Here is a 26320-nt window from a genome sequence, read left to right as displayed (position 1 = left end):
CCTTTTCCTTTTCTCTAAAGAAGTAGGTACAATGTTTATGCTACTGAAGAGGTTCTTACCTAGAGACATCTACATTTAGTTTATCGTCTTCTCCCTTTTCCTTCTCTCTACAGAAGTAGGTATTATATGGATCTCTTTCTACTATGGTATCATCGATTGGACCTGAAAGGTAAGGTAAAGTACTGTTATTAATAGAAACAGAGACAACAGTACAAAAACCCTTTAATAACCGTATTGCTATTCCGATTATAATATATCACAAAATGAGTAAAACCATAATAGCTTGAAAAAAAAATCATAACTTGATATGAAATAAATTCTACTTAAACCGGTTTTATGACAATGGAATGTGTCTGGTACTAAAATTAGCTGTAAATGATTGGACTGCAACTAGATTTCTTTCATGTTGCAGTATCTTCTTGGTTTTATAACAAGCTCGTTCATTCATTTGTCAAAATTGTTGGAAATATAAAATTTCATAAGAAGTTATTACCCTCAAACATATCGTCCACGTGAGATTCCTGCTCTGCTGGTGGGAATGGGAATGGCCAAAAGTCTTCTGGATGTTCCTCTCTCAGCTGTGTCGTACTTCCGGGAAGAGTGGTAGAGGCAAGTTCTGAATCATCATCGGTAGTCTTGTCTGTGTCTAAGGTGTTACTTTGGTCTGCTTTCTTTGATTTCTTTGAAGATCTAGAACCATATTTTATTAAAAACAAAATGCAATGTTGTTTGGTGCAATCATGCGTTTTCTTTAACTAACATTTCAATTAACTAATATACATATTGTCTAAGGGAAAGGATATAAACACACTGCAAGCTATTTTGATTACTTTTTTTTTCAGAATCCGTTACTTCTTATGATACTCTGCTACATCAATCACAGGTTGTAGATTGAAGATCATCATTCTAATCCATTTATTTAAAGAAAAATCTACATGACTATTTTGCAAAAGATTGCCGTTTTGGCATATAAGTGAGAAAAAACAACTCCTTTTAAAAAATACTGACAGATGAGATACATAGGCTAGTATTTATCAAAAGATATAAATAACACCAATTGAAACTAGATGTGGGATTGAACCGATTCCATGGTAATTGAATAGTTCTGTAAAATAGGTCGAACGAATAGTTCTAAGGATGGTTGCTAAGTATATCACATATGGTATAAATGTTAACATGCAAATGTCTTACGATTTTTTATTATCATTGTCTTTTTTTCGTGTCCTTTGTGCTTTCTTTGTCTTTTGCTCCTTATCCTCTACTGGCTTGTCATTGTTTCCATTATCAGATGTTTCTGGTGTATCTTTCTTGCATTCTTTATTTGTCTTTTCATTCTTTTCCGTTGCATTACAGTCTTTGCTTTCCAATACGATAGGATGATGATCTGTTTTCCCTGCTGCTTCAGCTTGAATCTTTGCCTGTAAGTTTGCTGGGACAGCTGAATTCATAAAAATGATATATGTGTGCAAGAAAAGCATGAATTATTTAGTGTAGTATGTAATGCAGAAATAAATAATACTCATTGATAGACGATATAGCCAAAAATCGGTAATTCAGCTCACTGTCACAGGGCATGAACACAACTGTCACAAGTATTCCTCGCATATACTAGTATATAACTTTTGTTACATTATCTCGTCTGCGAAGAATATCGCAGCACAGAACATAAGGTAGATAAACTGAATAATCCACATCTAAAATACAAATGACTCATGCCATGGTCTGAAGTTTCTGGCATATGTCTGTCGTCCTTGAACTCAATTTCTTAGTCAAGTTCGTTTACCACTGAAAATGATTGTAAGGTGTATACGTCTGTTAAAATTTTATAGTGATATACAAAATAATTTGTTTAGAGAAATTAATGGTTAACTTTACCAGTTTCCATGTATATGCCTGTTCCAAGTCAGGAATTTGTAATTCAGTGTTTGTCGTTGGTTGCTAATTTCATAGATATAGGAAGATGTGGTGTGAGTGCCAATGAGACAACTCTCCATCCAAATAACAATTTAAAAATTAAACCATTATAGGTTATAAAGTACGGCCTTCAACACGGAGCCTTGGCTCACACCGAACAACAAGCTATAAAGGGCCCCAAAATTACTAGTGTAAAACCATTCAAACGGGAAAACCAACGGTCTAATCTATATAAACAAAACGAGAAACGAGAAACACGTATATATTACATAAACAAACGACAACTACTGTACATCAGATTCCTGACTTAGGACAGGTGCAAATGTTTTTCGCTTATTGTTATGCATAAATCAGCCCATTTTTTTCTTTCATATATTCTTTAATATGTTAACATGTCGAGCCCGTTTTCCGTTGAATATACGGTATATGCTCATTGTTGAAGGTCGTACGGTTACCTTTATTTGCTTGAATCCGCTTCATTTGGTCTCTGATAGATAGTTATCTCATTGTCAATGACATCACATGTCCTAATTTTAAAAAAAAAGGTAATCATGAATGACCATGTCCATCCGAAAGTGTGCAACTGAATTTGTTTATGATTTATTGGTCAATGTTGACTTTTCGTTATTTTGGTCTAGACCTTACTTTCCCGAGTCATTGTTTTAAGTAATACATGTTAAATGATGATCATGATATCTATAGTCATTCTAACTAAACATACCTTTAAGTCTTTCAGTGACAACAGGCGGCCTTCCTCTTGGAGCTGGTATTTGAACTGGAAATGGCTTGGGGTGTATTATTGTGACATTTTGTACGGCATTGTAGTCGGGTATTCCTGCTGTTTGTAATCTTGGGACGTCTTGATAAGGAATCTGATTTCCTAAGCATGAATAAAAAAATAATATATAATAATCTCAAGTCTTATATGGATGTATATGTTACAAAATGCCTAAATCTAGAAAATGCCTGTAACATATATATATACTGATTAGACCCAAATATTTTAGTAACTGATTTTTATGTATGATTACTAGTATAAAATGCCCTAAATGATAAATACAGTTGAATAAAAATGTGATATGATATTCAGTCTTGCGTATATAAAGATGGCTGGTTATTGCTGAGATGTATATATAATTGATCATAGTAATACGTGTTGCTGTATAGAGGACAGGTAAATATAATTAACATACCATTCAAGAAATTCCTCGGCTGGAATTGCTGTCCATACATGGGATATTGCATTGGTTGAACGATTCGTAGTCCTGGCGGACAGACAAACTGGTTACCTTGAGGTAGCATTGTTACAGGTTGAATAGGCATTACATTGCGGGGTAATATTGGTCTGTTTTGTTGTCCAATAAAGTTAATGAAAGGTCCTTGAGGTGTCGGTGCAATCTGACTTGGAGCCATTTTTGGTCGACTTTCGTTATATTTACTCCATAGCTGTCTGTGATTGAGAGTGGTACCACATTCCTCAACGCCTTTCTTTGTTGATGGCTCTGGTTGATAAATCCAATCTAGAATAATTGAATTCTGATTCGTTAAAGAACAAAATAAATCAAATCAAGGTCCAATTTTTAAACAAATCAAAACGGCTTTCAAATGTTCTTTTTTTTCTGTTGGGTATCTTCGTATTTCGTTTACTCTTTGTATGGAACCACCCGTCAGTTTTAAATGGTTTAGATTTTGAAAGGGATAAGCATTATGCCACAGTAAAAACTGTTAACTATTTAAAAGAGCAAACATTTTTTCAAAGATTATAAGAAATTGAATGGCAATTTTGAATCATAATAGAATCGATTTAAGAATTAATTTGATTAATATGAAATAAAGAGTTATGCATGCTTATTCACCTAGCACTTAAAGATATGAAGTTATTGTACAGAAAATGGTTTGATGAATATTGAATTGAAATCTATTTTAGTTTTTTTTCTTCTGTTAAACTTATCCTCGCGGTTGTTTTTACAACATCTTTATAGCCATCCTTTTTTGAAATATTTTTTTTAATGATTATAAACCATGATAGCATCTAGAAAATAATTTAAACCTATGAACTCCCCACCTCCCCCTCATAAAAAAATCAAACCTACTGTATGGCAAACATTATTTAGATTCGATAATACGGATTTCTATGAAATATTCCAATAGTCTAGTCTAGAATTGTTTTAACTCAATCCTAGCACACATCATCGCCTAAAATTTTATTGATTTTCACAAATTTTGAAGCACTAGCTTGTTGGGGGAAAAGAAGATGGTGTATAAAATATCATTCACATGAAAACCCCACTGAGTACCATAGGAGAATCGCTTTTATTGTTTTTCTTCCTCTCACAGTCAATATATCAAATGTAAAGTTGACAGAAATAAATTAGTGTATCGATGATTTTATGGAAAATGATGTAAAAATTGTTTTTTTGTGAATAGTTTTTATCATTTGATGCAGGGTTAAAAATAGTACTATATATCTGTAATTTTCATTGGTACTTTTGTGAGAGAATTGTAATACTGCGAACCTGGGAAGTCTTGTCTATGTCTTGCTTTTACCCTTTCTGCTTCCATGTAGTATTTCTGCTTCTCTTCCTTTGCCAAATGACTCCACAACTCTCCCAATTTGACACTTATTTCAGCATTTGATGCGTTTGGGGTTTCTTCAGCCAGCTTTCCTCTTGCTGTTCTTGCCCATATCATGAAGGCATTCATTGGACGTTTAATCTTACCATTCTTATTCCGTGAACTTTGACCAGGTGTTCTATACGGTATCCCAGTACCTAATAAACGTGAAAATGTATACGAAATCAATTTAAGTTACAAGTAAATTGTCTTTGAACTAACTTTTATAACTTGGAATACTCTCAGATCAGTAATTTGCAGTGGCGGATTGGTCCGGGGGTAGGAACCCCCCTTTTTGGGGGCCAATCAATGCATTTGAATGGGGACATGTGGTTGGAACCCCCTTTTTGCCCTGGGTTGGGACCCCCCTTTTAAAAATGGCTGGATCCGCCCCTGATCTGTGTGTCTCGTCTTAATGTTAATTCTTCTTTGTTTTTTGATACGACCGCAAAACATTGTTTGGGATCGCATAATGGTATGATGTCGTCGTCTGCGTCGTCCGAAGACACATTTGATGTCCGGACGATAACGTTAGTTTTCATGAACGGGTCTTTTTGAAATTCAACAAGAAGGTTCAATACCGCAAAAGAAAGGTTGGGGTTTATTTTGCGGATGATGGTCCTATCCGTTTAGAAATTTTGGTAAAGGTCCCAAAACAAGCATTTTTTCTACTTTCAGGATAATAACTCGTGTATAAGTATTTTAATTGTATTTAATACCACAAGTAGAAGGTTTGAGTTCATTTTGGGGGTTATGGTGCCAACAGTTTAGGAATGAAGGGTCAAAAAGGGGCCAAAACAATCATTTTTGTAGTTCCTGGACAATAACTTGTGTGTAAGAGTATGGATTTCTCTGATATTGTACCACATCACAAAAGGAAGGCTGGGATTGAGTTTGGGGGATATTGCCTTATTCATGCAGGAATAAGGGGCAAAAAAGTGCTAAAACAAGCATTGTACTAGTTTCCCCGACAATAACTAGTGTTTAAGTGAATGGATCTCTCTCAAATTGTACCAAGGTTCCATACTACAATGGAAATGCTGGGATCGATTTATGGGGTAATTGCTCCAAAAGGGGGGGGGGTCATAAAGTTTTGGTTCCAAATTATTTAAGGGGTTCAATTTTCTTTTTCAAAATTTCCCAAATTTCAAATTTTTGAAAAGTTTCAAGAACAAATCTTTAATTGCACAGTATTGCGTAATATATTTGTAAGATTTTGACATTTGTTAAACTTTTGAGTCAAAATACTATGTTTTGTCAAATTTTTTATCACAATCCAAATTCAGACCGTATCAAGCTTGAATATTTTGTCCAATAAGTAGAATTAAAAAAAAATTCGAAATTGAGGCCAATATTAGCCTTTATAGCCCCTTTTCCTTTGCCCTAACTGTTCAGGGTTCAACCTCTGCTGTCATATCAGGCTGCGCTCAGCGAAGCATTTTATTGTATCTATTAAAACATAAAAGAAATCTTATTCTTTTTTTTTTTTTTTTAACAACATAAATAAATATTTATTTCAAATATTGGCTTGTTACAATATCATTCAGGAGTCCAAGTTCCTCCTGATTTTCCCTGTTACAATACACTAATCACTCAGGTTAGTGATTAGTTGCAAAATACATATTACATTTTTTACATCATATATATATTAGATAATATCTCTTAATCACATAATATGACTATTCATATGTTTTCTAATAGTTGCTTTAACATTACTTTTAATTTTCAAACATACTCTTTTATTGAACTCACTGAGAAAAATTGAGAAAACATTGACATTTTTTGTCTTTTGATCAGATATGTAGTAGGCTTTGTAAATTGAAAACCCCACAATTGTTAAAAAATAGTTTAAGTCAAAATATTCTTCCTCGGAAATTTTATAGCCAAATACTAAGTGTCATAGTTTTATCTGAAAAGTTATTTTACTTTTCTTTAAAACTTCATTTATTTTATTCTTGTTCTTATTCTTATTGCAATTGACAAAGACAAGTCACTCATCGTGTTTCTTATGTAATTACAAATTGATGACAAGTCTCATTTGATAGTTCACATCCAGGAAAAGACGGGCTTGTACAAGTACTCCGATTTATGTTTTAGTTACCAGATGGCAAACGATTTGTTATGTGTGATACACGATAGGAGGGTCTAAATTGCACTCGAAAAGCTACCCTCACACTTTTAACAACAGACAGTCGAATTAAATAATTACTATCGTAAATTGCCGAATACCTTCAGCTAGTTAGCGCATGTGTAAGAAAAATGTTACTGTTGATATTTTTCGTTTGAGTTATCATAAACATTCTAAAATAGTTCATTTTGCCGAGTTCAGAAAAGGCATTCAGAAAAAAAGGTAATCAATTATTCAAAGTTTATTACACTGACTTTGTACGCAAATAAAATTGGCGCAACTGAATTCAATATTCAAGCGCGGGACATCGGTGATGAAGTGGGTAAATTAGTTTATCTATACAGGAACCACTATCTGCATATGTAACCTGTAAATATTGAGATTGTACAAGTTCGAGTCCCACCTGTTGTAGGTGGCATAACATCTTTCCTCTCTTAAAGTCTGGCGGTACTTTGACAACAAAAATTGTTGAGCAAAGAGTGTCGAATGTGGCGTATATCAATCTCAACAACCCTCTATCAATCAAACATTTTCTTGCACATTTTTTTCGAAAATAAATTTGAGCGCAAATTGTATTCTTACTATTATATCAGTCGTGCCGCAAAATGAATGCTGCCATTTAATTTTATATGATGTTTAAACTTAAATTATATTATTTCATGTTCTAGGCAAATGTATAATCATGTATTGGAGAGGCATATTCTTAACCGCTTTAATGTCAAATATTCTTATAAAGATTTTTTTTGTTTAAACTCAATAACATATATACCTGGCATGAGAGTTGGTGCAGGATGCCTTCTCTTTGCTGGTAGATCTTCTGGTAAAAATCTTCTTTTTATAGATCCATCTGCCGACATAAAGAAAATCTCTGTTTTCTGACATTCCTGAGGATTTATGGCTTGAAATGGTGTCGCAATATTCAGCGCATTTGCAAGTATCGGCATTTTGTCTACAGGTTCGGGTGAATGACATACAACTGTTTGAACTGTTGCAATACCCCTTCCAACCTTCTGTGTTAAATTAGCCGAATTTGTTTGATTTGTGCCAAGTCCGTTTTCATTTTCCGGCGATAAAGTTTTGCTGATTTCATTATCAGATGAAACATGTTCTGAAAGAATTTTGAGAACTTGAGAACAAGTGCCTAAAATGTCTTTTGACATTATGAATCTTAGATTACTCTGCTTGATTTACCTTCTATAGCTTATAGTGTTGTCAGTCGGCCAAATAGCAATCCATCGATTTTCACAAGTGCGTGGATTATTTGTTTCTGGACGGCACTTTTCTTGCGATTGTCGTTAGTTCGACGTCATAATATTGTGTTTTGTCGACGTCATCAGACAATGTGACGTTCATTATCGGCAAGTTAACGTTTTCCCGAATATTTCATTGATGGTTTTGACAACGATATGAAGCCATTGCATTTAGCTCTTCATTGGTGCACCTGAATTGTTTTAGGAGTGGTGAGTCTCACATTGCAATTTGTGAGTATTTTTCAAGATAATTTGGTATGTTCACTCATGGATACCTCTTCCACACCGTTTTTATGAATACATACTTGCGTCAACTGATCGAAAAAAAAGTAGCAAAAATGTATACCAAAAAATAGTCATCACTCTGACGATGCCTTGGCAACAACAAAAAACGAAAAACGACAAAAATACAAATAACAACACATGTACACATAAATTTGTAGAGACAACTGAAGACTGAGCGACACAAACGTAGTCATAAACTGAGTGTGATTTCAGGTGCTCCGGAAAGGTATGGAAAGAGATCTTGCTCCACATGTGACACCCGTCGGTTACTCCAATAAATATGTTAGATAAGTTTTATCAAGTGATTTCCTTAGCATCAAACAATAGCGGAATGGTACCATTGTCCAAATCGTTGACGGTGGAACGAATGAAAATCAGAGTTTCCAAGAAAATTTTATATAGAATTAAAAACAGACATTACATTAGCAATGATAAAGGTGTAATGCCACCACAAATCATAGTACCGTCAAATCCGGTTGCATACGGATCAATCTAATTAAAAACCGATCTCTCATGCTCCCGTTTTCTGATATGTCCCACGCGACATATCAGAAAACGGGAGCATGAGAGATCGGTTTTTAATTAGATTGGTCTTTTACGACACTACGACACTACAAGTTCATTTAATTAAGTTTGTTCAGTAAAACATAAACAAAAATCCTTTAATAATTTTACATGTTTTAATTTTGATTTATATCATTGATCTTTCACCAGTTGCATGTTTATACTGTGAACTTTTTAGTGAACGCAAAAACGTTTTTCGTGACATTTACTGATTCTTGTTGAATTTGTAATAAAGATGAGAGAAGTGGTCGGCAGTCCTTCACGTCACCAGAATCTGTTAAAATGTTAAATATCCTATCGGCTAAAAAACCAAGCATATCAACATTTTCTCGAAGCTGTGAACATTTAATACCGGATTTTATGAGTTTATCAATAAAAACGTAGCAATATTCTGCCATGTGATGGAGCTCTATGTAGACCGATACTATATTGTTCAGTAACTCCATGATCTTCTCTTCTACATCTGAACAAACAGAAATATTATCTTCTGTACCATCGAACATTTGAAAATATAGTGGTCCTTTTCTTTTGGCAATGTTTTTACATTTAAATATGATCTGACGAAAACCTTTTCTGAGTTGGCTTATTTTTTGTTGGTGACGACCCTGTCGATGGTGAACAGCTTTCTTGTAATCTCCACTTCTATTTCTATTTGATACATTAGAATAACCATCCATTTCGGTAACCTGTATAGTAGTTGTTCCTCTCAATGGTTTTTTAATGCACTGTCTGCATTTTTCAGTCCATTTATGGTTGCCGTCTTGATTCGTGCCTAAACATTCCCAGCAGAAATAAGCTCCGCATGGACAACTCATAAAGCTACAGACACCACCTAGAATCTCAATGAACCTTTTACACTTCGGGCACGATTTCCCACGGACATCTACGAATGATGTTGATATGGCAATGTCGTCTCCAAGCAGTTTTAATTTTTTCCAGTAAGCTCGTGCTTTATCACATGGAACTGGCCAGTGTGGTGGTTGTAAGCATTGGAAGCAAATGTGTGTTCCACACTTACACGCTACATCCTTCGCTTTTTCCGGATTAGTTACTGTGATTACCCTACAACAGTTTGGATTTGGACACCATTTAGCGTCAGAAGCCTGTAACTTAAGGTCATGGTCTCGTCGTTTTAAACTAATTACTTCGAACACGTTTATAAATGTTAAAAGTACAGCTTCAGCGACGGTTTCTTTGCATCCATGTTCTGGACATGTTATTTTCACAGAACCCATATTCATACGCGATCTGCAATGGTCTATCCAACATTCATCACAGAACCAATGGCCACATGATGAAAGAGCTGTTCCAGGTTTTCCGCCTTCAGCTTTAAAATCAAAGCAAATTCCACAATATTCTGACGAAATATATTCATAACCGAGTTCAACAACTGTCTCATTATCACTCAAACTGTTGTTGAAAATATCTTTAAATAGCGTTTTTCTCGTAACAAAAGATACTTCTTTCTTAATTTTCTGACAATTGTTCAAATTCTCAAATTTCATGGAGGATGTACATTCTTTGGAAGGTACGTTTTCATTTTCTATAAATCCGTCGGTTGACATCATATCTAGGAATGCCACAGCTCTATGTAAAATATCTTCTACGCAACCTTTGTAATAGTCAAACATTGTCAAAATTCTGAATTTTTCTGAGTTTGTTCCAATATTAAGACATACTCTAAATACGCTGTGTGTCTCTGTGCTGTTAACATCATATTCATCATATGTAAATACAACGCAGGATGTCAGGTCCCAATTTTTCAAGATTTCTGCTTTCAAAGATCCGAAGTTTTTCAATCGCATTTTCATTCTGTCGCTAACATCGATTAGAAACTTTCGTGGTAAACAAGGACATTCAACATAGCTTTTGCCATATCGTTCTTTCAACAATGAACGTTCTACTTCTCTTTTCGGAAGCAAGACAAAAACAGGCTCCATTGTTTTATTCTCAGTTAAAGCCACACTTGTAGGTTCTTCGATTTGTGGCGTTTCGTCTGCCGTAATCTTAGGTTCATATATTTTTCTGTCTTTAGATTCGATCATCTGCTTTGAAAAATAGTTAATATTGTTTCTTTGACACAAACTTTGCATTAAAGCAGCATGTATCATGATATCTTCTAATAATTCTGTGTTTGTGACGTCTTCTTTATTAGCGTTTTTGTACAGGTACGAAGCAGATTCATCGTCTAACTCCGTTTCCGTTTCCGTTTCGGATTCGTCGTCATTAATATCATGAAATGAATCGCAATATTCGTCATAGTATTGACCAACACTGAGTTTCTCCCTTTGTCTTCTGGCTTTTGTTGTTCGGCCACGCCCATTTTCAGGTTTATCAATATAATGCCCGACATATTTTGGATTGTGAACTACTGAACATGTTGATGGACTAGGGTAAACGACTTCAATTTGAAGGATAGGCTGTGTACCAGTTTTGTCGTCTATTCTGCTTTGAGCTATGACTGATTCTCCGTTGAAATAAGTTTTCTTTTTACTTTCTATTTTCTTCATATTTCCTTTTGAGGAATAGTACCCAACAGTATGACTTTTCTTTGCGATGTCATGAGAGACAATTAACTTGACGTTTGATTTCAAGTTCTTGTAGCTTCCTGTCAAAATGGAATTTTTCAGCATTTCCGGAAGTTCCCATCTTCCCTTTTTATTGAGCGAATATACCACATCATCACTATCCATATTTAGATCTTCCAAAATGGTGTCTTTTATTGCTGTTGGACTCCATGACTTTCTTAGAAGACAAGATCTCCTACTGTATGTACGATTGAACCTGCAATGTAAAACCAATATTTTTAAATCACAAACTTATCGCATTTATGCAAGGGTATTTTTTTAGCCCCACACCTACCAAACAGTGAAGTTACTTTTATTGTACATATGACTGTTATACAGACCAAAAACATGATGCCCCTCTACTATTGTAGGTGGGGCATAAACAATAAATGTTTTATATGGATAATAAAATCCGATAGAAAGACATTTGGAAACGAAATTGTTAATCGTGTCATAAATATTTTCGCCTGGTGATCATAATAAAATATGGTAAAAGGAATATTGCGTGAAGTGCATGCAAAAGGAGATTCTTAAAAATTCAAATTCATTTGTTTTCCGATTTTATTTATTTATTATATATTTATTTATTATTTCATTTCATTCAACTAAGTTCTTATAGTTTGCCGTTAATGCTTTGATATAGCCTAACGAAATAACGCGGAAAGCAGGATTGATTTTTCCTTGACTCACCTTGAATTGGATGCTCTGAGGGTGTTCCCGGAGTGGACACCCCGTTTGGATTTTTTTTGCACCATTGTCTGGTGGTTCAACGCTTTTTCTGTTCTATTCTGTTGTTAAGAAAAGTCGTTGATAGTTATCTATTTATACTGTCGTTGTATTACACGGTTGTGGTGCAATGTTTGAATTAGACTATTGATAGGACAAAATTGTAAGTAAATAGTTTAAGATAAAACAGTGTGATAAATAGGTACGTTCTCTGATATCTCCCTCGAATTAAAGTAAACATACGAAAACTTGATGATAGTTGTATGATAACGCATATTACCATTCAGAACAGAATTTTTTAAAAAACCAAGAAATATTGATTTTTAAACGACTGTAACAATGTATTACTGTCTTGTTTCATAACGGGAAATGGATCGTCATATACTTAAGAAATAATTCATGGAAGCCATAGATTTGTTGGAAATTTACACATGGCCTGGGCCGTGATATTCGAATTTTATCCTGAGCGTTAGCGAGGGATAAAATTAACGAATATCACGGCCCAGGCCATGTGTAAATTTCCAACAAATCTACACGGCCGACACTCGGCTAACCGAGAGATAGGTCGGTTAATCTATATTGAGTATAGGGCTATATCGGCGGTGGGTCTGTTAATCGGGTTGGCTAAAGTCTGTTAAGAGGAAAACTCACCATTTAATGTTAAACTCTGTTAAATATACAGATTTTTTGGCACATTATGAAAATCACATCAAAAAAAGAAAAGTGTCTGGCAAAATGATATATATCATAGAACATTTTCCACCATTAAAAAAAATGCATAGCCTGCGCAATTTTAAGTAAAACGAAAAGGCGTAGCGCAAGTATGTGTTTTTTGTGCTTGTACGCATAGCAATATTTTAGATAAAAGGCCAAAAACCATTTTTAGATATGATTTAAAGGACACAAAGTAGTACTTTGGTTCCAAAAAAATCAATTGTCATTGATAAATATTTCATAATTGTTATATAAGTTGAGTTATACCACATTTTAATGAAAATTAGGGGAATACAGTCTGTTAATGGGTTGGACAATTTAAATCATGTCAGTTAAGAGTTATTTAGCCACGACAATAGTCTCACTACCTTGAGTTTATATTTTCACATTGAAAAGCAATGAGATGTACTTATGACGAAAAATTTACAATACCGTGCAACAGTAGAAAGAGCACTTTTATTTTTTTTCTCTGCATTTCATTAAAAGGGTGAGTCACTTCAAATTAGCGTTATATAGACTTATTTGCCGCTCGAATTCGCATGCATTTATTATTTACGCCAAGTTATCAATCAGCCTTATTTTTTAAAGTCTGTAACATCTATGAATATGTCATGTGTTGCAATTCAGCTGATTAAATTCCATGCGTTTTCTTTGAAATACTAAGGCTTTTCTACCTCAGGAATAGATTACCTTATGACGGCGTCACACATTGGCGGATAGACCAGCGTGCACCAAACGTACAGAGAAAACTGACAAAGTCGGTATACGTTAGTTGCATGCCATAGGAACGCTTAGTAATCCTTCAAAGCGCGTTGCATAAGTTTGAAGTACGTCGAAATACAAAGGTAAAATTGAGAAAGGAAATGGGGAATGTGTCAATGCGACAACAACCCGACACCATAGAACAGGCATCAGACAAAGGCCACCAATGGGTCTTCAATGTAGAGAGAAACTCCCACACACGAAGGCGTCCTTCGGCTGGCCCCTTTAAATATATGCATACTGGTACAGTGATAATGGACGTCATAATAAACTCCGAATTATACACAAAAACTAAAATTAAAAATCATATAAGACTAACAAAGGCAATAGGCTTCTGACTTGGGACAGGCGTAAAATTGCGGAAGGGATAAACATGTTTATGATATATCAACCCTCCCCCTATACCTCTAGCCACTGAAGGAAAGTTAATACGCTTGATGAACGCTGCAACCCGAGGAAATTTTTATGCAGCATAAAAAACATACAACATACGCCAACATACGTTTCTTGAACGCCAAATAAACGCTCAGCTTTATGTACGCTTCTAGTACGCCTAATACACGCTTAAAGCATATAGGCAGCGTAAATGATTTTTAACACGCCGGAGCTATACGCTGATGTGTGACGCCGGTATTAGTTGTATTTCCTAAATGCTTTTCAACTTTGTTTTTGGCCTTTTAAACATTTTTTTCGAGCGTCACTGATGAGGTTTTCGTAGACGAAACGCGTGTCTGGCATAAATATAAGGCGCAAATATCAAATTTCAATCCTGGTATCTATGAGGAGTTTATTTCCTTTGTACCGAGTCATCATTCTCATTTTCTGCCGCCTAAGGATCGAAATGTCTGTACCAAGTTCTAAACTGTGGTTCTAAACAAGAAATAGACATTAGTAAGTTTTTTTATATAAGTGTTGGGTGCTTATTCAATGTGTAACAACAAGACACTTTTATATTCCTGTAAATTACAATAAATGCATATTAATTTTATTTTTCGAGTAATGATGTATTCCTATGATATCGTAAGTCATTTAGCCGACTCGCAGTCCACAAACGTGCTTGTTTTTCTATTGAGTGACCTTCAAGGTAATGTAGAGAAAGGTTAATGTTGAAAGGTTTGTCTATATTTGTTTGCATTATAAACATATTTCAGTTCATTTGATAAAAAAATCCAAACATTAGAAAGTTTATCTCTGCTTAATATACTTCTTAACTATGTAAATGACAAATTGGTGTCATTCATATCAATGAAACAGAATCCACATGATTAATGCGACCATACTTTGATAAAATTAATATTACTTTGATTTTACACTTTTTAAAATCATTTTCATCAATTTTCAGATTCCATTGTCTAAACTTATGTATCCTTGTTCATGTGTTGTTTCCATTCATTCTAGCCACTAATCTTGGGCCTATCTCTTTATTCAGATAACACCCCATATGGCAATTAAATTATACTTGTAATGTCATTCATAACTCTTAACAGACCAATTAACAGACCGAGTTTTATACATCCGACCCATTAACAGACCATATTTTTTTATCAAAAATTGATTTATGTCACCAAAATACAGTTTTTCGTGTAGATTTTTCACATATTGATGTTAATATGGTAAACAAACATAATGCCAGTCTTTTTTCGATGTTCAAAAGATTGCATGCAAGTAAACTCAACCAACTTGTCATTTTTGTGTACATTGTGTGTGTGTAAAATGTGTATACATTTACTGATGAGTAACTCGCCTTTTCATTTTATAGATCGTTTATTGAAGCTAGAAAAAAAATAATTACACCACTGGATTCAGTACTCCAAATCATTTTGTCAGACATAAATAGTTTTTATGATATAAATATAATAAAAAAGTTATACAATGAAACATGCTGACCTTGCACTGATTTTCACGATAACGCCTGATTAACAGACTTTAGCCAACCCGATTAACAGACCCACCGCCGATATAGCCGCATACTCAATATAGATTAACAGACCTATCTCTCGGTTAGCCGAGTGTCGGCCGTGATCTATGGCTTCCATGAATTATTTCGATTCTAATAGGACAAATAAGTTAATTTAAATACTGAATCGAGGGTTGGTATGCCGTGTGTGGAGCTGTTCTTTTTTACTCCTTGTTAGATAAAGCTCAAACATGCTCATACATCTTTAACTTGCATTGATTATTTCGTTAATAACCGCTAGAAAAAATATGTTTAATTCTCAAACCCAATATTTCCGATTTTTAATTTACAACATGTTTTCCCGTAAGCTACCGTCAAATCCAAAATTGACATTTCGTAAAGAAGGAGCTGCCATGTTGACTCGCTGAATCAAAGGCAATAGAATAGAAAACCTCAGAATTCCATTTTAATACAATATTATACGAACTTCGTTGGTTACAAAAAAGTTTTTATTTTTGTGATATTGACTAAATATTGTTTTTATACTGCAACTTAAATTAGTGTTTTGATATTTTTTTTAAATCGTAACATAAATATCAAGCTTATTTGCATCCCTTAATGAACCCCTCATTGTAGAGAAAGTGTTCCATGATGAAATTGACATTGCACAAAATATACAGTGTTACTATATTTAGGAAATAAACAAAACTAGTTGCAATACATTAATTCTTTTTATTATGCATCTGAATAAGAATAAAAGTTCTGCAATGTTTTTTGTTTAATTAAAATTAGTAATACAATAAATTTGGCAAAGCGTTTGCAATGTAGGTTCAAATACATGTGGATTTACGTGGGAGGTATATTGTAACATCCATTATTATGTATATCTCTGAGTCTGCGCTAAGTATAGATATATCGAGAATTTTCACACAGTGTTGTTTACAAAGCGAAAGAAGCACGTCATATTAGAATAGTTTATATATATACATTTTGAGAAGACAACCCAATTTACCTATTTATACATAATGTAAAAATCTGAGACAATTACCTGTCATAGAGAAGCGATTAAGGTAAAATGGGGACGAAAAACACTGGCTCAACCCCAACAAATGTACCCAGTCATGAATCTCGCCAATAGATGTGGTAAATAATCTTCGAATGTTTTTCGTTATTTGAAGAGTTGGATGTAATTGTTGACGGTAGAGTTTTGATTGTTTTATGCTAGTTTTTAATATTATTATTTTTTTTACCGTAGACTCGATCACATTTTCAAACGCTAGACATATTGTATATATAATCAATATAATGTGCGTATTTGTAGCTGGGAGTTTCATAAAATCACTTAAAGAATGAGGGATTTTGTAAATATAAATATAAGAATCATTGATTTTGAGCAATTGGTACTAGCAGTTTCATTGATTTTGAGCAATTGGTACTAGCAGTTTCCTTGATTTTGTACAAATTCACTGAAAACATGCAAAGAATTTTGTGAAATCCCCAGTTACAAGTTTAAACTAAAGTTAGAAATGTTTTCTTGATGAGAGTGGGCGTTAAACTACAGATTTTGTTAAATGGTCCTGGTATACCTTAAGAAATCTTTTTAAGCAATAAATTCCACAATTACCTCATAGTTATCCGGGTTCCATATAAACATTAAGTTATTTGAAGTAACATTGGTGAAAGTTTGCTGACATTTGTTTCTATCTTTTTAACCATAACTGTCAATTTTTTTATGAACTTGAATATTTCTTTTGTATCTTTCGCCTCTCTTTTGCATACAAAGTGTCGGGCATTTTAAAATATAAAATACTATACAGTATGGATGTTGCTCAATGTTGAAGACCATATAGTTACCCATGATTGCTGACTTTCGCTGATGAAACTGGTCGACAGAGGCCATATTTAACACATCTCCTTATTTTAAGCGCGGGTTCATTCCCAGATGCGTTCAGAATATCGGGCTAACTTTTCAAATTGAGGTCTTTTCTTCGGTGTGTCGGGCTAAATTTTTAGATTAATGTCTTTTCTTCGGTGCAAAAAAAAATAAATATAAAAGGAAATATCAAAAGATCTGTAAAATAATAAAAGAAAATCCCATTTAACGAGGCCTTTGATTTGATCCAGAAATGTTTAATCTTTTTATGATCCATTTAAGAGCATTATGTTTTCTGATCTGTGCGTCCGTTCGACCGTTTGTTCGTACGTCTGTCCGTCTGTCTCGCTTCATGTTAGAGTTTTTGGCCAAGGTAGTTTTTAATGAAGTTGAAGTCCAATCAACTTGAAACTGGGTGCATATGTTCCCTATGATATGATCTGTCTATTTTCGATACCAAATTAAATTAAAGTTTTGACCCTTATTGCACGGTCCACTGAACATATAAAATGATAGTGCGAGTAGGACATCCGTGTACTATGGACACATTCTTGTTTGCAACCATCCACTCTTTCTAAGAAGAATATCAAAAGATCCTTAGAAAGAGTAAGCTAAAAAGCTGAATATAGAAAAGCTCTGAACTCTTTAAAACCAGTTTGAGAGATAAGAAAATCCAGTACAAAGGAGAGCAATGGGAAATTTAATCAATTTCTGGAAGCAAACAATTTGATATTAAAATTATGCTGTTCCATACCTAGTATCGACAACCAAACTTTAAAGGAGATTGCATAAACAGCAACTCTTGAATAACCAAATGGAGTTATTCTCAACCATGCAAATTTGTATAACAGAAACATACGTATTCGTCTGATATTTTACTTATTATCAGACGACCTTGGTGTCATTTCAAGTTCTTTTAAGTTCGTGTAGTAAAAACAAACAAAAACTTGTTAATAATTTTACATTTTTTAATTTTGATTTACACTTTTGTATCACTTCTGTTGTGCAAGTCTTTTCACAAATGCATGTTTATACTGTAAACTTTTTAGTGACTGAAACAATGTTTTTCGTGACATCTACTGATTTTTGTTGAATTTGTAACAAGGAAGAGAGAAGTGGTCGGCAGTCCTTCACTTCAGCGGAATCTGTTAAAATACTAAATATCCTATCGGCTAAATAACCCAGCATTTCAGCATTTCCTCGAAGATGTGAACATTTAATACCAGATTTCATAAGTTTTTCAATAAACACGTAGCAATATTCTGCCATGTGATGGAGCTCTATGTAGACCGATACTATATTGTTCAGTAGCTCCTTAATCTTCTCTTCTACATCTGAATATATAGAAACATTATCTTCTGTACCCTTAAACATTTGAAAATATAGGGGTCCTTTTCTTTTGGCAACGTTTTTACATTTAAATATGATCTGACGAGAGCCTGATCTTATTTGGCTTATTTTAAGTGGATGGCGACTCTTGCGGTGGTTAACGGCTTTCTTGTAATCTCCACTTCTGTTTCTATTCGATAGATTAATATAACCATCCACTTCCGTTACCTGCAGAGTACTCGTTCCTTTAATGTCTCCATGTTTGTACTGATTGCATTTTTCACTCGCTACGTGGTTTGGATACGTGCCTAAACATCCCCAGCAAAATTCAGCTCCGCATACACAGCTCATATAGAAACAGCCACCCAGTTTCTCAACGAATCTTTTACATTTCGGACATGATTTCCCACGGACCTTTACAAATGTTTCTGATATGGTGATGTCGTCACCATTCATTTTCAACTTTTTCCAGTAGGCTGGCACTTTATCACATGGAACTGGCCAGTGTGGTGGTTGCAAGCATTGGAAGCAAATGTGTGTTCCACACTTACACGCAACATCCTTCGCTTTTTCCGGATTAGTTACTGTGATTACCCTACAACAGTTTGGATTTGGACACCATTTAGCGTCAGAAGCCTGCAACTTAAGGTCATGGTCTCGTCGTTTTAAACTAATTACTTCGAACACGTTTATAAATGTCAAAAGTACAGCTTCAGCGACGGTTTCTTTGCATCCATGTTCTGGACATGTTATGTTCACAGAACCCATAATCATACGCGATCTGCAATGGTCTATCCAACATTCATCACAGAACCAATGGCCACAGGATGAAAGAGCTGTTCCAGGTTTTCCTCCTTCAGCTATAAAGTCATAGCAAATTCCACAAAATTCTGACGAAATGCATTCATAACCTAGTTCAACAACTGTTTCATTGTCCCTCAAATTGCTGTTAAAAATATCTTTAAATAGCGTTTTCCGCGAAACTAAAGACGCGTCTTTCTTAAAATTTTGACAATTGTTCAAATTTTCAAATTTCATGGACAAACTTTCTATCGGGGGAAGTTTTTCATTTTCTATAAATCCGTCGGTCGACATCATATCTAGGAATGTCACAGCTCTGTGTAAGACATCTTCTACGCAACCGTTGTAATAGTCAAACATTGTCAAAATTCTGAATTTTTCTGAGTTTGTTCCAATATTAAGACATACTCTAAATACGCTGTGTGTCTCTGTGCTGTTAACATCGTATTCATCATATGTAAATACAACGCAGGAGGTCAGGTCCCAATTTTTTAAGATTTCTGCTTTCAAACATCCGGAGTTTTTCAATCGCATTTTCATTCTGTCGCTAACATCGATTAGAAACTTTCGTGGTAAACAAGGACATTCAACATAGCTTTTGCCATATCGTTCTTTCAACAACGAACTCTCTACTTCTCTTTTTGGAAGTAAGACAAACACGGGCTCCATTGTTTTTCTATTCTCATTTACAGTTAAACTTGTAGGTTCTTCGATTTGGGGCGTTTCCGTTTCGTCTGCCGTCATTTTAGGTTCATATATTTTTCTGTCTTTAGATTCGAAAATGTGCTTTGCAAAATAGTTAATGTTGTTTCTTTGACACAAACTTTGCATTAAAGCAGCATGTATCATGATATCTTCTAATAGTTCTGTGTTTGTGACGTCTTCTTTATTAGCGTTTTCGTACAGGTACGAAGCAGATTCATCGTCTAACTCCGCTTCCGTTTCGGATACGTCGTCATAATTATCTTGAAATGATTCGCAATATTCGTCATAGTATTGACCAACACTGAGTTTCTCCCTTTGTCTTCTGGCTTTTGTTGTTCGGCCACGCCCATTTTCAGGTTTATCAATATAATGCCCGACATATTTTGGATTGTGAACTACTGAACATGTTGATGGACTAGGGTAAACGACTTCAATTTGAAGGATAGGTTGTGTACCAGTTTTGTCGTCTATTCTGCTTTGAGCTACGACTGATTCCCCGTTGAAATAAGTTTTCTTTTTACTTTCTATTTTCTTCGTATTTCCTTTTGAGGAATAGTACCCAACAGTATGACTTTTCTTTCGGATGTCATGGGATACAATTAACTTGACGTTTGATTTCAAGTTCTTGTAGCTTCCTGTCAAAATGGAATTTTTCAGCATTTCCGGAAGTTCCCATCTTCCCTTTTTATTGAGCGAATATAACACATCATCTCTATCGATATTTAGGTCTTCCAAAATGGTATCTTTCACTGCTGTTGGACTCCATGACTTTCTTAGAAGACAAGATCTCCTACTGTATGTACGATTGAACCTACAATGAAATACCAATATTTTTTAAATATTTCGATTGATTAGAACTTGTTAAATCATTGTAGTTATGTGATTAAAAGGTCTGAAGGCAAAATATTTTTTTTCCCTATTCGGTGATCTATGTTTTTTATTTGCTCATTCTTTGAAGCTATATTTAAGATTTGTGTATTACAGTTTTGGACCAAGTGTCATAGAACGTTTTTTGATACCCCTATTGTTTCGACCAATTTGATTCAATTTCTGTAAAGAGTAAAATAACAAAAAATACGGCACTTCTGATAGAAACTTCGAATAGGCCACAGCCAGCCCACCTTAAGTATACATATGACGAGTGACTTTTCGACGACTTCAAAGTAAAGTTTAGAATGTCTATATGCGAGGGCTAATTAAGTAGCACTAGCTAATGTAGCTGAAATACATTTTCATATGATTAATTCTAGCATTAGATTTATTATAAAAGTTTCGAAGTTTAATTAATAAAACACCTGAGAATTAGGGTGTATAAAGACAAGTCTGGTGTCAAGTGTTAACAAACGAAAAGGTTTGGAAATATGTGATTATAAGTTGACAAAATTCTCTCGATGATGATAAATGTTTACCAATATTCAAACTAGCAGCAATTGTAGGCAATGGAAAAGGTGGGTTAGGGGGGGGGGGGTCGTTGTAATGATATATTCAGGAGCACATTAATTTTATTAACTGATTTTAATCAATTCACATGTACTTTACATTTTGATATTGTTTTCAAAACACAATGAAATAACACGAAAAGCACATTTAATTTTGTATTGACTTACCTTGAATTTGATGCTCTGAGGGTGTTCCCTGAGTGGACACCCCGTTTGGATATTTTCTGCACCATTGTCTTATGGTTCGACCCTTTTTCTGTACGTATTTGTTGTTATGAAAAGGTAGTTGGTTGTTATCTATTTATACTGTCGTTGTATTTCAATCTGGTGGTGCAATGTTTAATTCAAACTTTTGATAGGACAAAAATTATGTAAATACCTTAAAATAGAACTGTGCTATAAATAGGTTCTTCCTCAGATATCTCCTTCGAAATAATGAAAACATACGAGGAGTTCCGATGATAGTATTATGATACCGCTTAATACCACTCATTTTAAACCGACTACTAAGATAATGTACTACAAATACTATTACATGACAATCGAGTATCTATCAGTTACTTTCACACTCGAAAACCAATCGCAATACATATGTTCTATATATCTTGAAGAGACAGGCCTTCGTCTCAGATTGTTTTTCAAAGCTACATTTACGTTTTTAAACCTATACATAAAAAATCAGTCAGTGATAAAAAAAAAAATCTGAGACAAGTGCCCATGCTATAAATGAAGTGATTAAAACAATTGAGGAAAAATACACTAAATTAAATTTTTGTTTTCCTTTCCTTTATATCGTATCAAACTTGACGGAAAAAACTTATTCCATTGTATTTATGCACTTTCTTTCTACCTATACAGCTCTTTGAAATGAATGACAAGTCAGATCTAACCTTACTTGACAGTATGGATATAGCAGAAAATGTGGAAATCGTTGAAAGCAATAAAAATAACGAAGCAAACAACATTATGGACGAAATATGCTCTAATTTAAACATTTCACTGAGAAATAGCGGAGTTGCTGTTAAAGACGAATCAACCATAAAAGGAATACCTAAAGAATATGAGAGAGTAAAACCAGATCCGCGAGCCATGCGGGTAAGTAATAATTGATTCGGAAACAAAGATTTTACTGTATTGGAAGAGAAAAATAAGTCAAATTGTTAAAGCAACGCCAATAGATTAATTTATTGTTTTTCTTTCCTTTATGTCCAGTGACAAACATTTCATGCATCTTAAGGACGAACGTCAATGGAGATAGCTCAACAGATGATAATTTTTACTTTTGAAATAGTTTTAATCAATTAATTTTTAATATTATTTCACTACTGTATATATCCTTTTAGTTTTCTGTCAACTTCGCTAATGACTTCTCTCCAATGTACTTTTTATGGCCCTGCAACGAAGTTGTCGGTGCCATATAGGTTTTCCTTGTCCGAAATTCTGCCATTCCGAAATTCTGTCATTCCGTCATGCTGCTACAAACCATTATACGGAGTTTTTTTTCTAAACGCCTTCAGATAATGGGCTGATTTTTTGTTTGTGAGTTAACCATGATGAGTTACAGATCAAGTTTAAGTTTCGTTCCGCTACGCTAAATTTTACTGCAATTACGCGCTTTGGACTTTGATTAATTGTTGAAAATCACAGTTATACGGAGTTTTTTTCTAAACGCTTCAGATATTGGGCTGATTTTTGGTTTGTGAGTTTTAAAACCATGATGAGTTATAAATCAAGTTTAAGTTTTGTTCCTCTCCATTAATTTTTGCCAAGTTTTTTTGCCAAAATTAAGGGTTTACAACTTTGAAAATTGCTGAAAATCACAGTTATACAGACTTTTTTGCTATAGGCCTCCACATTTTGAGCTGAGTTTTGTTAACAGTTAAACAGACTTTTTTTCCATAGGCCTCCACATTTTGAGCTGAGTTTTGTTAACAGTTGATTTAAAAAAAATATAATTATGAACACATCAATGTGAGACTACCATCATGTTTACAAGTGTCAACATGTGTTATTGAAATTGCAGATTTTCCAACTTTTTGGGACGGGGCCATTCGTGTCGCTTTGACACATCTAGTTTTAACTTTCACTTCCTTGTATTATGTGTACGCAGGTGAGTGATCAGACTCTTATGATTCTCTAATTATACCCCGCTTTAAAAAAAAGGGGGATATACTGTTTTACCTCTGTCTGTCAGTCCGTCAGTCCGTCAGTCCGTCCATCCGTCCGTCAGTCAGTCCGTCCCATGAATATTTTTCGTCGCATTTTTCTCAGGAACTACATTACAAGGATTTCTGAAATTTGGTTTCAGGATTTATCTAAGTCAGCTATACCGTGCGATGCGTTTTTAGATTGATCACTTGACAACTTCCTGTTTACCGAACACTTGTATGATTTTACACATGATAGCCAAGTTGAAAATTTTCGTCACATTTTTCTCAGGAACTACAATACAAGGATTTCTGAAATTTGGTTTCAGGATTTATATAAGTCAGCTATACCGTGTGATGCGTTTTCAGATTCATTCCTCGTCAATTTCCTGTTTATCGAACACTTGCATATTTTTACACTATTAATATATTATCCACTTGCGGCGGGGGTATCATCAGTGAGCAGTAGCTCGCAGTTTTACTTGTTTATTTGGGAAGTTAGTCCAATTTAATCAGATTTTATCCATCTATCGGTTTAGTAATCCTCCTAAATGGTCACGTTGCAAATATTTTTTAAAACACACAAGAAGCTCTATTGTCGGGGAGTATGATATCATAAATTAATAACAAAAATGAAACTAACAGGAAAAATGAATTTACATTCTGCATGCAAATAAAAATAAAAATAACCGATACAGTGAGTATAAGTGATAATCATAATTAATTCCACACAAAAGTCAATCAGCCTAAGCCTTTCTACAATATGGTAAACTGGTTTGTTAAAATGGCGAATTGCTTACTGTTATTGTTATTTATTATATTAAAAAGAAGTTAAGCCTAGCCATATGATATAGTTACAAGCCCTAGCCATATGATATAGTTACAAGCCCTAGCCATATGATATAGTTACAAGCCCTAGCCATATGATATATACTTACAAGCCCTAGCCATATGATATAGTTACAAGCCCTAGCCATATGATATAGTTACAAGCCCTAGCCCTATGATATAGTTACAAGCCCTAGCCATCTGATATAGTTACAAGCCCTAGCCATATGATATAGTTACAAGCCCTAGCCATATGATATAGTTACAAGCCCTAGCCATATGATATAGTAACAAGCCCTAGCCATATGATGTAGTTACAAGCCCTAACCATATGATATAGTTACAAGCCCTAGCCATATGATATAGTTACAAGCCCTAGCCATATGATATAGTTACAAGCCCTAGCCCTATGATATAGTTACAAGCCCTAGCCATCTGATATAGTTACAAGCCCTAGCCATATGATATAGTTACAATCCGCCCTAGCCATATGATACAGTTACAAGCCCTAGCCATATGATATAGTTACAAGCCGCCCTAGCCATATGATACAGTTACAAGCCCTAGCCATCTGATATAGTTACAAGCCCTAGCCATATGATATAGTTACAAGCCGCCCTAGCCATATGATACAGTTACAAGCCCTAGCCATATGATATAGTTACAAGCCGCCCTAGCCATATGATACAGTTACAAGCCCTAGCCATATGATATAGTTACAAGCCCTAGCCCTATGATATAGTTACAAGCCCTAGCCATCTGATATAGTTACAAGCCCTAGCCATATGATATAGTTACAATCCGCCCTAGCCATATGATACAGTTACAAGCCCTAGCCATATGATATAGTTACAAGCCGCCCTAGCCATATGATACAGTTACAAGCCCTAGCCATATGATATAGTTACAAGCCGCCCTAGCCATATGATACAGTTACAAGCCCTAGCCATATGATATAGTTACAAGCCCTAGCCCTATGATATAGTTACAAGCCCTAGCCATCTGATATAGTTACAAGCCCTAGCCATATGATATAGTTACAATCCGCCCTAGCCATATGATACAGTTACAAGCCCTAGCCATATGATATAGTTACAAGCCGCCCTAGCCATATGATACAGTTACAAGCCCTAGCCATCTGATATAGTTACAAGCCCTAGCCATATGATATAGTTACAAGCCGCCCTAGCCATATGATACAGTTACAAGCCCTAGTCATATGATATAGTTACAAGCCGCCCTAGCCCTATGATATAGTTACAAGCCCTAGCCATATGATATAGTTACAAGCCCTAGCCATATGATATAGTTACAAGCCCTAGCCATCTGATATAAGTTACTTCAGTTATTTATGTTTCTTGAAGGGGCGAATTTTCTAAGCAGACAAGGTCATTTCTTCAAGCTAATTATATTAAACTCATATGAGATATTTTTATATTGTAGGTCTTACTACGTCACTTATACGATACGACCGGTCAGTTGTATGAAGATGTACCTCCAAGATTTAAAACATCACATATTGGACTGGCCCTGTATCTAAAGCACTGCCTACAACACTCAAATATGTTACAGTAAAAAAGACGAGAGTACAGTTGGATTTTTCTACTTGTTTTACACTGTTCTATTTTAATTATTCACAATATTAAAAACTGTATTGTTCTTATAGAAAAAATACAATCTTGCTAACCTTTATTAGAAATTTATAAAATGTATGATAGACTATGTCATCTGCATAAAGTATGATACAAGTTTTTAAAATTAAAGTTCACTTACGACAA

The 26320-nt window shown here is 34.6% G+C and overlaps 4 protein-coding genes across 8 annotated transcripts in view; 1 reads left to right on the top strand and 3 right to left on the bottom strand.

The window, feature by feature from the left end:
* Positions 1-7980, bottom strand: part of LOC134714628 (uncharacterized) — a 12391-nt gene extending 4411 nt beyond the window's left edge. The window contains exons 1-8 of one of the 3 annotated variants that reach the window (XM_063576025.1): positions 7847-7980; positions 7425-7502; positions 4431-4685; positions 3108-3434; positions 2636-2794; positions 1192-1438; positions 494-690; positions 60-162 (exon numbers count right to left, since the gene is read on the bottom strand). In XM_063576025.1, coding sequence (XP_063432095.1) covers positions 60-162; positions 494-690; positions 1192-1438; positions 2636-2794; positions 3108-3434; positions 4431-4685; positions 7425-7431 — 1295 coding nt within the window. In that variant the 5' untranslated portion in view covers positions 7432-7502; positions 7847-7980. Of the gene's footprint in view, positions 1-59; positions 163-493; positions 691-1191; positions 1439-2635; positions 2795-3107; positions 3435-4430; positions 4686-7424 lie in introns of all 3 variants that reach the window. The other 2 variants (XM_063576024.1, XM_063576023.1) reach the window with 2 other exon arrangements.
* LOC134714630 (uncharacterized) lies at positions 7974-26320 on the top strand. 3 transcript variants are annotated; one of them, XM_063576029.1, is made up of 3 exons: positions 7974-8115; positions 22426-22662; positions 25986-26320. In XM_063576029.1, exons 2-3 carry the CDS (start codon positions 22435-22437, stop codon positions 26115-26117), a joined length of 360 nt encoding a protein of 119 aa, XP_063432099.1. In that variant the 5' UTR covers positions 7974-8115; positions 22426-22434; the 3' UTR covers positions 26118-26320. The 3 variants fall into 3 exon arrangements, with proteins under 3 accessions (XP_063432099.1, XP_063432100.1, XP_063432098.1); XM_063576030.1 differs by having other exon boundaries at positions 7974-8160; XM_063576028.1 differs by having other exon boundaries at positions 7976-8136.
* On the bottom strand, positions 8913-12213 carry LOC134714445 (uncharacterized). The gene is made up of 2 exons (XM_063575687.1): positions 12012-12213; positions 8913-11538 (listed from the first exon to the last, which is right to left on the bottom strand). The coding sequence occupies exons 1-2, from the start codon at positions 12074-12076 to the stop codon at positions 8913-8915; spliced, it is 2691 nt and encodes an 896-aa protein (XP_063431757.1). The 5' UTR covers positions 12077-12213.
* On the bottom strand, positions 18248-21901 carry LOC134714625 (uncharacterized). Its single transcript, XM_063576020.1, has 2 exons — positions 21736-21901; positions 18248-20939 (listed from the first exon to the last, which is right to left on the bottom strand). The coding sequence occupies exons 1-2, from the start codon at positions 21798-21800 to the stop codon at positions 18323-18325; spliced, it is 2682 nt and encodes an 893-aa protein (XP_063432090.1). The 5' UTR covers positions 21801-21901; the 3' UTR covers positions 18248-18322.

Source organism: Mytilus trossulus, chromosome 4, assembly GCF_036588685.1.
Source record: "Mytilus trossulus isolate FHL-02 chromosome 4, PNRI_Mtr1.1.1.hap1, whole genome shotgun sequence".
In the NCBI taxonomy this organism is placed as follows: domain Eukaryota; kingdom Metazoa; phylum Mollusca; class Bivalvia; order Mytilida; family Mytilidae; genus Mytilus; species Mytilus trossulus.
Note: the sequence above shows the minus strand (reverse complement) of the source record. Positions and strands in the feature narration are given on the sequence as shown.